A 12834-nucleotide genomic window follows, 5' to 3' on the forward strand; every position below is an offset into this window, starting at 1 on the left:
GAGCAAGACTGCCTCAGGCCAGACTGAAAAACTGAAGACACACTAAGCTACAACATGGAAGAGTTTTGTTTGCTTGGTTTTAATGTAACAACAGTTCCAGAGTTCCTGCAGTCAGTGGAAGCCTCCCCATTGATTACAGTGCATTTTGGAAAATGAGGATTAGGAGAAAACAGTGCATGCATGAAATCTGCTAAAAGATAAGAGATGTGGCATGCCCAAGGCAGTATAAAGACATGATATAAAGGGACACAGGAAGATCTGAAATGTGAACAAGGATGACACTTGTCCAGGTTAACAACGCCCATTAAATAGGGGGGAAATAATTTGCAGTGTTTGAAAAATGGGCCTATAGCAATGCTGAAAGACCTACGAGCAGACAGTAGGTTAGACAGGAGTTTGTGATCTGATACAGCAGCAAACAAACAAACAAACACAACTCAGACATGCACACTGAAGCACCACAGTGTAAAGAATCTCTTGAGAATCTGAAGTGGTTTTATCTGAAAAATGGTATTCAATTATAAGCTTATTACAAAGTGGAGATCCTCAGTGAAGGAAAAAAAATGTCTGTAGGGCTGGAGATGAGAAAGATTACAAAAGCTAAATGCACACGCAGCCATTACAGTAGTTGTGGAGGGCAGCATGGGAATACTCACATGTTACAAACAGTGTGTTTAAGTGTTACAAACACTAAGGAGCGGGAATGGTTTAGCTTGGTTTAGAAAACTCTAAGAGAGGAAAACCATATGCTGAACCTTCAAAATCCACATGGGTACTTGACAGCCTCTACAGAACAAATTTTTCTGCTTTAAGCTTTATCCAGCTAAGAATTCTGCGCTGTCCACAGTTGGTGTCATGACTGATTCTATCAGTCAATGGACTGAACGTTCTGCATGGATGATGATTCTTTTGTGGGATTGAGGCCAAAACCCAGTGTTTGGCACACCACTATCCCCCACTGACTGATTTCTTCAGAAATGCTTCAGTGAGTTATCATCACTGGCTTCCTTATTAGCCTGGGCTATATAGCAACATGGACCCAGAACAGCACAGAGGCAGTTTTATCCACAGGCATATGGACCCTGGAAATCACTGAGAAAAGACAAGGCAGCTGTATTCCCTGTCCACATTATTTCCCTCTCCTCATACTCAGTATCTGACAGTTGAAGTGGTAAACTCTTTTCCACCCATTCACTTAGAAAGAAGTTTGTAATACTATAGCTGTTATTTTATGGAGAGATTCTAAATGAAAACAGGAATCTTTTGGCACACGGCAAACACCTCTAGGACATACTACAGGTATTTAAGGAAAAGAACTGGTAACCTACAGGCTTCTTTATCGTAACTTCCCTGAAAGACCATAAAGCACACCAACACTGTACTAACTACATAAGCTTTTTGGTGCACTGCTACAAACAACATTAACACCACAAAAATGACAGAGGTGAACCTTGGAAGCACTGGAAAGGAGAAGCCAGATATATTGGAAATATTCAGAGACTCCTGCATGAAGTGTTGGCTGTTTCTGCTTGTAAAGGGGTGAAACAAGCAAAAGCTAACTGTGTTCATGTCACACTTGGTTGGTCTGGGAATGGCATATCCTGGTTTTGCCTGGCTTAAGTGGTCCACAGGATACAGAACTGGGAAAGGCAAGAAGTGACTCAGCTTGGTAAAGAGCAGCCACCCTCACCAGATCTAAGAGTAGCTAGGTGAAGGCAAGACATGCTGGAATAAAGAACTGATATCACTGCACTAATATATCTGCCAAGTCCTATGATACCTAACACCCTCTCCATTCAGCATTTGTGCAGGGTTTCTATTGCCTTTTTTTATGACAGGTTTGCTCCTCTGACACTTTTTGTTCTGGAAATAAATAGTGCTGTGCTTAGTGCAAGCTGTCCGACCATTGGGTACCTCTGTTGATGTTTTACAAAGAGAGCAGAATTGCAGGTGTTTAACAAAACTTAACTTGCTGAGGTGATCACAGCTGGGCAAGGCTGCTGTCCCCAGCCTGTGTCCAGCTCTGGGCCCCCCAACACAAGAGGGACATGGAGCTGCTGGAGTGAATCCAGAGGAGGCCACAGAGATGCTGCAAGGGCTGGAGCAGCTCTGCTCTGGAGCCAGGCTGAGAGAGCTGGGCTGGTTCAGCCTGGAGAGGAGAAGGCTCCTTAAGGGGAGAACTTAGAGCAGCTCCAGTGCCTAAAGGGGCTACAGGAAACCTGGAGAGAGGGGCTTTGGGCAAGGGCCTATAGGGACAGGACAAGGGGGAATGGCTTTAACCTGACAGAGGGGAGATTGAGATGAGACATTAGGAAGAAGTTCTTCCCTGTGAGGGTGCTGAGGCGCTGGCACAGGGTGCCCAGAGAAGTTGTGGCTGCCCCATCCCTGGCAGTGTTCAAGGCCAGGTTGGATGGGGCTTGGAGCAATCTGCTCTAGTGGAAGGTGTCCCTGCCCATGGCAGGGGGTTGGAACTGGAAGCTTTAAGGCCCCTTCCACCCCAAACCATTCTATGACTCTGTAACCCATTAAGGGGAAGCCCTAAAACTGGAGTGAGATTCTCTAGCAAGACCCATAAAAGGACTGAAAGGATGGGTAACCCCAGGACACAACAATCCAAACATCAACAGAATTCGGTCTAAGCAGGCATACTATGAGGTGGTTTGTTTTACAGATGGCTGTATTTGAAGCAGGAAGGTGGAGCAACCACCCAAACACAGAAAAAGAGCCTGAATTAGGGCTCAGAACCGTAACACAAGAACCCACAACTGCTACCCTTATATGCACATTTCTAACACCTTCCATCTCTGCTGGCAACACGTGACATTTCCTGCTTCTATACATTCAATGCTTGGTAAAACAGCCGGATAAGCAAGTCCTGATCCAAGTGTGACAGCAAGAAAAATTTAGATCTTTCCACTTGCCACAGTGTCAGTTTATGGTGAATTGCCTTTTGGGGAGAGAAATAACATCAAAAGCTGAAACAGAGGAGGAAAATTAAAGCTAAACCTCAGTCACTAATTACATCAAGACATTCCTCCTGATATAAATTTGAGAGGAACTACTCTGTCAAAAGCCAAGTATGGACAGGAAATCAGACTCTAGAAGATGTGTGGACAAAGAAACATTTAATAAATAGCCTTTAATAATGTTTTGTTTCCCATGAGGAAGTGCTGAAAGAAAAAAGCCTACTCCATATGGTTAAGAAGAATATAATGTTAGCCCTGATAAATTACCAACATCAGCATGTGCAGACACTGGAGCAAACAATTCTTTCAGAAGTCTGGTTTAAATATTTCTCATTAGCTACTCCACATCAGATATGGAGATGATGACAGAAGGGAAATCTAGTAGCAGCTAAAATGCTGCTGCAGTAATTATAAGACAGCTCTTTATCTACAGGCAGCTGCCAGCAGTCCATATTAATCTAGCTCCATACTGTAGCAAATAGTAATAGTAAATGAGATAACAGGGAAAGAGAAAACTTGGAGATAAATAACTGCAGATATTGCGTCTGTCTCACAATAGCCACTAAATAAGAGTCCTGCTTTTTAAAAACAAAACAGCCAAACATGGTGTCTTCATTATTCAGAACTGCTTTGGTTCTGTGCTTCTCTCCCCGCCTCAGTGTACATTGTCTTCACACAAAGCTTTTCTGCCAAGAGAACTCCAGAGATTTTTAAACAGCAACAGAGATGTGCTGTGTTCAGATTTCTCAGCGCTCTGTTTGAGTGCTCACGTGTGTTTTTTGTTGTGGATATGTTTCTGAAAGACTTCTGGTGTTCACAGTGCTACAGTTTTGTTAAGGGGAGACACATGCACATCTCAGGTGAGTTCTTACAGAGTTTAGAGGTTCCTCTGTACAGCTCAGAGCTGATATATAATATATATAAGGGGAAGTTAGAACATCTCTGGAGTTCAAGCTTAGCAGGAATGAAATGTCATTCCCACTCCTGAAGGCACAGTATGTCTTAGACACCCCAAAAGGCCTGTTCTCCCAATTCCCATATTTTCTGTCATCTTACCATGGCTAATCTTAAAATGCACCGAAGTAATCACAGAATCAACTAGGTTGGAAAAGACCTCTAAGATAATCGAGTCCAACCCTTACCCCAGGACTGCCAAGCCCACCATTAAATAATGCCACTATGGGCAAACTGATCTCCCCTCATGATCTCCACTCACCAGTTACCCCTCACCTATCCCCATAGTGGCCTACTCTGTACAGCTGCCACCCTTACACCTTACAGCCACCCCTCAATATCCCACCTCAGGATCTCCCATCATGGCCACCCCTGCTCTTCTCTCATGATCTCCCTTCAGCCCTCATGGCCATCCTCCTTTCCCCTCAACATCTTCCCTCAGCCCCTCATGACCTCCTCTCCCCTCATGACTGCCCATCTCGAACTCCCCTCTCAAAACGTTCACCTTTGATTCAAGTGAAAAGAAATTCCATGACAATACTTGTGTGTGTGCGCACCTAGCTAGCCCATCTTCTTAGCTAAGAACTAACAAACACTTAATAACATCTGTATAACAGAGACAACATTTACTCTTCTTCCTCCAATTAAGGAGTTTTTCCATAGCCCATCATCAAAATCACGCATGTGTGTATGGATGTTTTCACGCAGCTACAGGGTGGATATATTCCATACTATTTTTTGCCATGGCACAAATTACTACCCTTTTTTTGCACTGTTTTACAAGAGAATGGCTGGCTGCCTTCTGAGACCAAGAGCAAAATTAATTCTCATAATCGATTTAAATCCAGCTTTTAACTGCTTCTGCAAAGACTGTTTCCCCCTCGGCCACCCTTAGGAATGTGCACATGGATTGAAGAGCGGAAAAAACAGATACCTTGTGATAAAAGGGGCTGTGGCTCCTTCCCATGGGGAGCAAGCTGCCAGAATTTCCATACAGGGAGGACTCCCTTAAGCTCTTATTTTGGGTTAGTTCACGCTTTGAGTAGCATCCCCATGGTATCAAAACACATGAGCTACATGATTTTTGCTCTTTTTCTTTTGGAAGCCTTTTTTATCGTATGTATTTCCCCAGAACATCTTTGTTCTGAAGCCTGCAGTTTACTGGGTATCATCAAACGGCAGCGGTGGTGGGAACAGAGTGAGTTTTATGTGTTTCAACACCAACACCCACATAAAATTATTTGGAGACATTTCCTAGAATGGTTAAACTCCTCTAAGGTGAGAACTGCATGCTGTTCTGCTTTTATATAGTCCCTTCCTGGGGTACCCAGGAGCTCCCTCAAGACAAATAACAAACACCAACTCTAATGCTCCCAATACCCAGTTTTAAAGAAAATCTATACCCGATATCCCAAGAATAAGAATAATTTCCCATTGTTCTCATGATTCTCCACAATATTAAATACTGCTACATTCGAACCTCTCAGCTCAAATTTCATCAACCCCAATATCACAAAAAGGATGGGGCTATATCCACAAGCTGGCTTTGAGACAAACATTAGAACAGCCAGCAGCAACGTGAGAGTTAACAGCGTTGCCATGCAAGTGGTAATAATAGGCTTCAACACTAATCTTCTATCGAACAGACTGGGAAAAGTTCATAGTTTCCCTGGTTCTCTTGTTCCAGTCTGGCTGTTAATTCAAAACATAGTCATATATCAGTTTACATTGTGAAGGTCATACCCACAAAGCCAGGAACATTCCCTCTCCAAACACGAGTGAAGGCTCATAAAATCTGTGCAAAAGCAAACACACACATCTAAGCCATTAGGGGTGTCTGGATCTCCCACCCCTATGGACTGGTCACAAACACTGAATACAGTGGTTTATTCCACGTCAGAAGCATGTTTGTTACGACCCTTCCAATTGTCCCCATTTTTTCTCCACCAGACTGTGTGATCTTTGGGCACACAGACTTGGTTCTGTCCTGACAATGCTAAACTGAAAGATGCACTACATCAATTCAAGGGCATTCAGTCTGCCAGATTTGAGACTGTTCTAAAGCCAAACCCCTGAAACACATTTAGCAGATGTTTTGCCCGTTCCTACTGGTTCCCCCTACTTTGTTAATGTGAATAGAGCCATAGGGCCAATTAACTTCCAAGATTCTGAGTGTTTTCCACATTAAACTAACACCAAAACCCAAGTGATCTCCCATGGTCTCCTATGTTCGTTCTTTAAAGGAACCAAAACACCAAAGCTCACCTTACATTACATTCTGGGAGAGGAGGAGTGGGAAGAGGGGAAGACAAGTAAAAGGAATGAGAACTGCTGCTACTTGCTATTTCCTCAGTCATTTAGACTGGGAACCTGAGAGGCTGGAGACAAAACACCTTCAAAGACACCAAGGGTCTGTTGGTTTCTTGGGGACTGGACACACTATTCATTTTTCATTTGGCAGCAGTGTTTCTTGGAATGAGCCATTGGCTATCACCATTAACACCAGGCATTCAGCCAGCAGGGGCAAGGATCCACTTCACAACTTACACTTCCAATTTACTGGGGGAGTCTGGAGCAACATCCTGTTTGACACAGTAAATTAAGCAGGAGTAGCAGGGTGGATTTTCTTTTGCCCATTTAAACCTCTGTGTATTCAGGTTACCTAGCAAAATAATTTAGAACGTGTCTTCACAGCCCTGGATACCATGTCCGAGGCATGAAACCTGGTTCAACAAGTTCAGTCGATGTGAAACAGCTCTATTCACTGTCTGTTGACTCCAGACCACCAGAAGGTATGCCTTGTCTCTTTACTGAAGCAATACAATCCTTCATGAGTTGCCCGCGCTATGGCAGAATAGGCTTAGAGTATTTCTTAGTGACTAGTACTGGGGGCTGCTGTCTTCTCATCTGTTCCAGTAAAACACTCAACTGCAAGCTCAACAATAAACTCAAGTAATTCTGTTCAGGCAAATAAACGAGACTGGGGTTGGAACCAGATGATTTTAAGGTCCTTTCCAACCCTAACTATTCTGTGATTCCGTGATTCTAAATCCAGTCTCTTGTTTTTTTTTCCTGAAAGACTGTGAATTTCAGAAGCCTAAAGCAGGGTATTTCATGAGGTTACTCACAGGAACAAGTACTGCAGCCAGGCTTATTGAAAAGCCCATTCCTTTCCTTCCACATCCTAAACAGCCACCCTCATCTCCCCCTTTCTCCCAGTTTCTCCAATACTCTGAACTCAATATCCAGTGCCTAACACCGTGCCACCAGAGTTCCTCTACATGCTCAGACCTCCCATCCAGTACCTCCTCACATCCCCTATGTCGCCAACATTTTTGTTCCCAATATTCTCAACATGTGATGCCAAGACTTCTGGTTAAAGCACTTAAGTAACACCGTAACTCCCTACAGTTCCCCCTGTGATTGCTCCGAAAGCCCAACTCACAAAATCGTGTGCTTTACCTGTTCATGGTTCACTACCTGGGCAAGATGAAACAGTGCCATTTGAATTAAAACACACGCTTAGTGCTAGGCACACTTATTCAAATCAATATAGGGCAAGTTTTACCAACATTTCCCTTTGTGGGAGCACCAATTTGAATTTGTCTTCTTCACCAAGTCACTGGTTTTCAGGGAATATTTAAAAACTTCATATTTTTAAGACCCCTAATCCATAGAGGAAAGCGTCTGAAACTGATCAATCATGTTCAAGCTTACCAGAAGGCAAAGAGTTAACACAGACTTCGGTCTAGGCAGCCGGACTATTTCCATAGGAACCAAACCAGCTTAAAAACCCACTAATTTTATAGTGATGTGAAAAAAACATAGAATCACAGAATAGTGTTGGAAAGGACCTTAAGATCATCTAGTTCCAACCCCCCTGCCATGGGCACAGACACCTCACACTAAATCATACAGAATCATAGAATAGTTAGGGTTGGAAAGGACGTTAAGATCATCTAGTTCCAACCCCAACCAGGTAAAAAGTGTATTAAAACCATTTATTAATCTTATGTCGGGTTGGATTTACTAGATGGAAATGCCAAAAACATGCTAACATACATAGCTGAATACAGCTTCCAGTATAAATAAAACCCATCACAACAAAACTCTCTGGGACAGTTCCAGACTGCCTCAGTCTGTAATTCTTGTTCATATCAAAACAGCCTTTGGCTATACAGAAACAGGCATTCTGTTATTCTGTTTCACGAGGTTTTTAAATGATTCATGTTCTTGACTTGTAAAACCCCTCATCTGTCACAGATTACTCAAGGACTCAAGAGGAAACCCTGAAAATACTAGGCTGTCTTTATACAGGAGAGATTTTCTCCAAATCCAAAAGGCTTTCAAATGAAAATATCTTGAAATTTCAAGAATCTGCCCACAGAAAGCCTCCTCATATCTCTGCTGAAGAAGAAGTGAGCGCCAGGACTGCAACCAGCAATTCAGGAGCAGAAAAAACACACTTGTAATATATAAACCCACTGGAAGACTACACTCATGGAGCTGTATCAGCACATTATTACCATTAGCTCCTACTTCCCTAACACCTATAACTAAAAAAAAGCAGCAAGAAACTCAAAGGGGAAGGAGTAAGAGGGACTCACCTATGAGATACATGCCAATCCAGTCCCCTGCATCCACTTCCTCCTTTATATCCCAGTATATCACTAGATCCTGCGAATGCCCGATGGAGTAGTAGGAGCTGCTGACCATTAGTGTAGACCGGCTGTCTGAAGTGACAAGGTCTGTGTCGCTGGTAGACCTAGGAATGGTGACCGTCTCGTGGGAGTTATTCCTGATGTCCATGTTATGGAACTGGTCAGGATTATAGCTGTATCTGAGAGGCTCTTTGCAGCGGCGCCGACTTTGTGAGTTCCTAGATGGAGACGCCATGGCTGCCAGGCCCAGGAACCTGTTTTGGTACAGATTCTGCAAAGAGAAGAAGAAAGCAGGGCATTTACAGTAGTATTCATTTCTCAGTGATATCAGAGCTCAGGAGAAGCGGTACATCAGAATGAGAAAGGAGCAGATATTTTTCCATTTGGCATTGCAAAAACAAGAGGCATGAAAAGGTACAGCAGGAAACACAGCGCTAACTCAACTCCAACTCCCTAATTCTTAGCATGACAAGTGTAAGCATAAGCCTTGCACCACCACACTAAGCTACAATTGGCAGTGAGTGAGGAAATTAATAGTAGCTGGCTTCCTCTATGTTAACGCATGCATCCAGGCACAAACATCGCGACCATCAAACTGCTAGAGAGCCATTCTCTTTTAATATCAGGAAACAGTCTTCCCACTTTTGACACCCGGTGTTAAGTCTTCTCCCCAGTAATTCGTGTTACATTTGCAGAGGAAACCTTCCTAAGCACAGTCGTATCCCATTTGTAGACACTGGTTAGCAATGACAGATCTCCCTGCTAGAGATCTGAAGAGTGAGTGTCAGGAAAATGGAGGTATCCCTGTTGCCAAAGCAGGGGTGTCTTCACTGAAGTGTAAATACAAATTAAGTGTTGCAGTGTCTCTCAGTACAGCTGATAGCTTCCGACTCTGTTGCTCTGCTCTGGTTTTGCAGGTGACTGTGAGATACAATGCACACTCACTCCAGCAGGACTTTGGGAATGCACTGAACAATTAATGGGAATTGAGAAGGTTACTGCAGAGGAGTCATCATCCCAGCCGTTGGAAAAGTATTTAAATTCCAACCCACCCTCCTTCCTCAAGGCGAGCTGAGTGACCTGTACAAAATGCGTCACAGGGCGTGAGTTAAGAGCTCTTGTGAGTTGGCAGACAGAGAATGCTTAAGTTATGACTGGGTGAAATTCTGATGTGGAGACATGCTCTGATAGTGATCAAAATACTGGTTATCCCTTCCTTCTGGCCTGTTTGGTTTTGCCAGTTTCCTTCCCAGCTTTCCCTCCTCTCTCCCTGCAGCTCTGCTATTTCAATCACTTGGCTTTTCATTATTCATCAGCCTTCCATTATCCCACTGTTGCCAACCGTGCTGTCAAGTCCATCAGATACAAAACCAGACAGCTTTCCAGTATGCTATGAAATGCTTTTCACATGATCAGAAGTCAAATCATCCCTTTGAACTCAAACAAATTAAGCGGAAGAAAAATCACAGCTTCTTTGTCCAGCCAAGCAGTTATTTAACCCTTGCTTTGTTAAGACTGTGGTAGCATAGAAGACCAGGAAGTCCTGAAAAAACAATTTGTTCATTAATACCAATATTTGTGCAATCATTAAGAAACCTATCATTGTGCCTTAGGGCTCTTGCACAAATGTTGTACAGAGAACAAACACTTCAAGTGGCATGTTTGCACCCCAAGAATATGCTGTCACTCTACAAACGCTGCCTTACAATACTTACAGTCCGTTGACCCAAATCCTCACTTACTGCATTAAACAGGGTTTATAAGCAAAACCAGCTCCAACACAAATGTTACACCTTACGTGTTGGCAAGATTGAAACTAGGAATGCAAAAGGCTACCTTAGAGATACAGGAATAAGGGAAGGAAGCAAAGTACATAGTTTGCATTTGCCATGCATCTAATCATATCTCTGCTGCCTGTTTTCTCAGTTGTGTTTATTCACTGTTTGAAGAGAGTTCATTTCATAGTATAAAGACCAATACTCCCTGTGAGCAGGAAATGCATCTCTCATCAAAAAGCAGGGGCTCACATGCTGTGAACATTTTCTCATCTGGGAAGCACTTGTGGACACACACAACTCTCATACTCAAGTCAGTCATTTGAAATCAACAGGAGTTTCTTAACAAAGAAGGCATCTGCTGTCACAACAGCACCCAAGACAACTACTATGGGTTGAATAATGGGGAGATAGTAATGTGAAGAACTTCAAGCACCCTCTTCTATATTAGTCTGTACCATTAACATGGGTTCCTTCGCTCATAGCATGCTACCCAAAAGCTACTTCAGTACAAAAGCAGACATTTTATTTCTCGTGACAAATTACTCCTGGGAGTAGTGGTTCTGCAGACACTTTCATTTTTTGAATGTTAATGGATGTAGAGTATCAATTAACTGCACACTTTCAAATGAAATCAGACATAAACATTTGATTATTTTCAGATTTAGCATGACCTTAAGCAGTTTGAATGAAAATGGTGAATTCATCACTATGTTCTAATTCCATAAACTCCCATTTTCCTGTATGTTGATGCCAGTGGAACAAATGGCATAATCTGAAAGCAACCCAGAAAGTGACATTCTCCAGAAATCTGAGTAGCTCCTGTTTCCAGCACTGATTCTACACAAATACATCAACCTGCAAAAAAGAAAATCCCTAAACTGAAAAAAATCCCCCACAAACAGGACCACGGACACACATAATTAACTGGATTAAATAATGCCATCAAAATACAAGCATGGCTGTGTGAATAAATAGAAAAGAGGTTAAAAAAAAACAGTCACTCCACATTTTATTACCAGCTTTGCATGTTTTCCATGCAACACTCTGAAGCATTTACACAGCCCACAAGCCCTGGTGATAAGAATCCCAGCCATAGTAAGACATCTTCCACTAGAGCAGGTTGCTCCAAGCCCTGTTCAACCTGGCCTTGAACACTGCCAGGGATGGGGCAGCCACAGCTTCTCTGAGCACCCTGTGCCAGTGCCTCAGCACCCTCACAGAGAAGAAATTCTTCCTAATGTCTCATCTCAATCTCCCCTCTGTCAGGTTAAAGCCATTCCCTCTTGTCCTGTCACTACAGACCCTTGCAAAAAGTCCCTCTCCAGGTTTCCTGTAAGCCCCCTTTAGGTATTGGAAGACTGTTATAAGATCAAGGTTGGCTGTCAGCAGAAACAAATCCCTCTCTATTCCTGCCTCAAAACAATAATTTCAGAGCTGCTTCTACAGCCAGTCTGTTTAGGGGAATTTCCACCCATGGACTTTCTGTACCAAATGACCCCCAAGCTTCATTTTCCACCCACTCCCCTCATCACTTGTATGATGGTTAGCAGCGAGAATAGCCTTTGCTGCTCAGGGTGTCTATGCATGTAAGAGGAAAGGTGGTTTTCTCTTTACACTGTTTAACCTCTTTGTCTTGGATTACCAGATTTCTGCATCTTGTCACACTTAAGTGCATCATGCATAGGGTATGCGCAACATGTGAGCTCAAGCTTGTCCTAAATTGAGGGTGCCCATACTGCACTGGTGAGTGATGCACTTGGCTATTTCCTATGTCTGAACTTACCTAGGACAAGAGGAATGAGATGACAAGAATATACAGTATTTCAGTCATATCACTGATGTCCAGTCACTTTAGCTTTTAACACATCAAGTAGCAAACATAAAGGTCTTTCCCCTTACATTCCTCATTTGGACATACATAATATGTAACACAATACACAAGCAATTTTCAGCTACCTGTATAAGAGACAACTTCTAGATTAACATTACATCAGGAAATGCAAGTATCACCTAGGTTTTCTACTGCTATCAGCTACTCTAGCAGAAATAAGCATTTACTCCAATGAATTTAGCAATTTTGTTTTTTTAATGCCCTTTTCTGTACAGACAGCTAGGACAGTAAGTATTTAGCTGTAAGCTATTAGTGTGCTGAGCAAAACCGGCTAAAGGGATGTTTTCCCCTCTCACTGGCCCTCCTTCTGATTGTCACAAAGTTCAGGAAAGCTCCCTAAAGATCATCCACCTACATAAAAGTCCTGCTCAAAATAAGATTTTTAGAGGATTTGGAGGCCAGAACTTACCTTACTGGTGTCACTCAGTCCCTCTAAGGAAAACAAAGGTCAAAACTTAATTCAAGGTTTTTTAATCCTCATATAAATGCAAAGGAAATGACAGGTGAGATCTGATTGTAAAGAAAACTAATCTCAAAAATATACACATAGAAAACCTTTAATCACTAATACCAAGAAATAACAC

At 42.7% G+C, this 12834-nt stretch overlaps 1 protein-coding gene across 9 annotated transcripts in view; it reads right to left on the reverse strand.

Moving 5' to 3' along the window:
* The window catches only part of HECW1 (HECT, C2 and WW domain containing E3 ubiquitin protein ligase 1), a 253865-nt gene that overhangs the window by 163997 nt on the left and 77034 nt on the right, over window positions 1–12834 (reverse strand). For all 9 annotated transcript variants that reach the window (XR_009966068.1, XM_062625356.1, XM_062625357.1 and 6 more), the window contains one exon: window positions 8528–8852. Coding sequence is in view for 8 of the 9 variants with exons in the window: in XM_062625356.1 (XP_062481340.1) it covers window positions 8528–8852 (325 nt within the window). In the remaining variant the exon portion in view is untranslated. The remainder of the gene's footprint in view (window positions 1–8527; window positions 8853–12834) is intronic.

This window comes from Pezoporus occidentalis, unplaced genomic scaffold (genome assembly GCF_034315485.1).
Source record: "Pezoporus occidentalis ecotype Australia unplaced genomic scaffold, CSIRO_AGI_Poc_V1 ctg28, whole genome shotgun sequence".
In the NCBI taxonomy this organism is placed as follows: domain Eukaryota; kingdom Metazoa; phylum Chordata; class Aves; order Psittaciformes; family Psittacidae; genus Pezoporus; species Pezoporus occidentalis.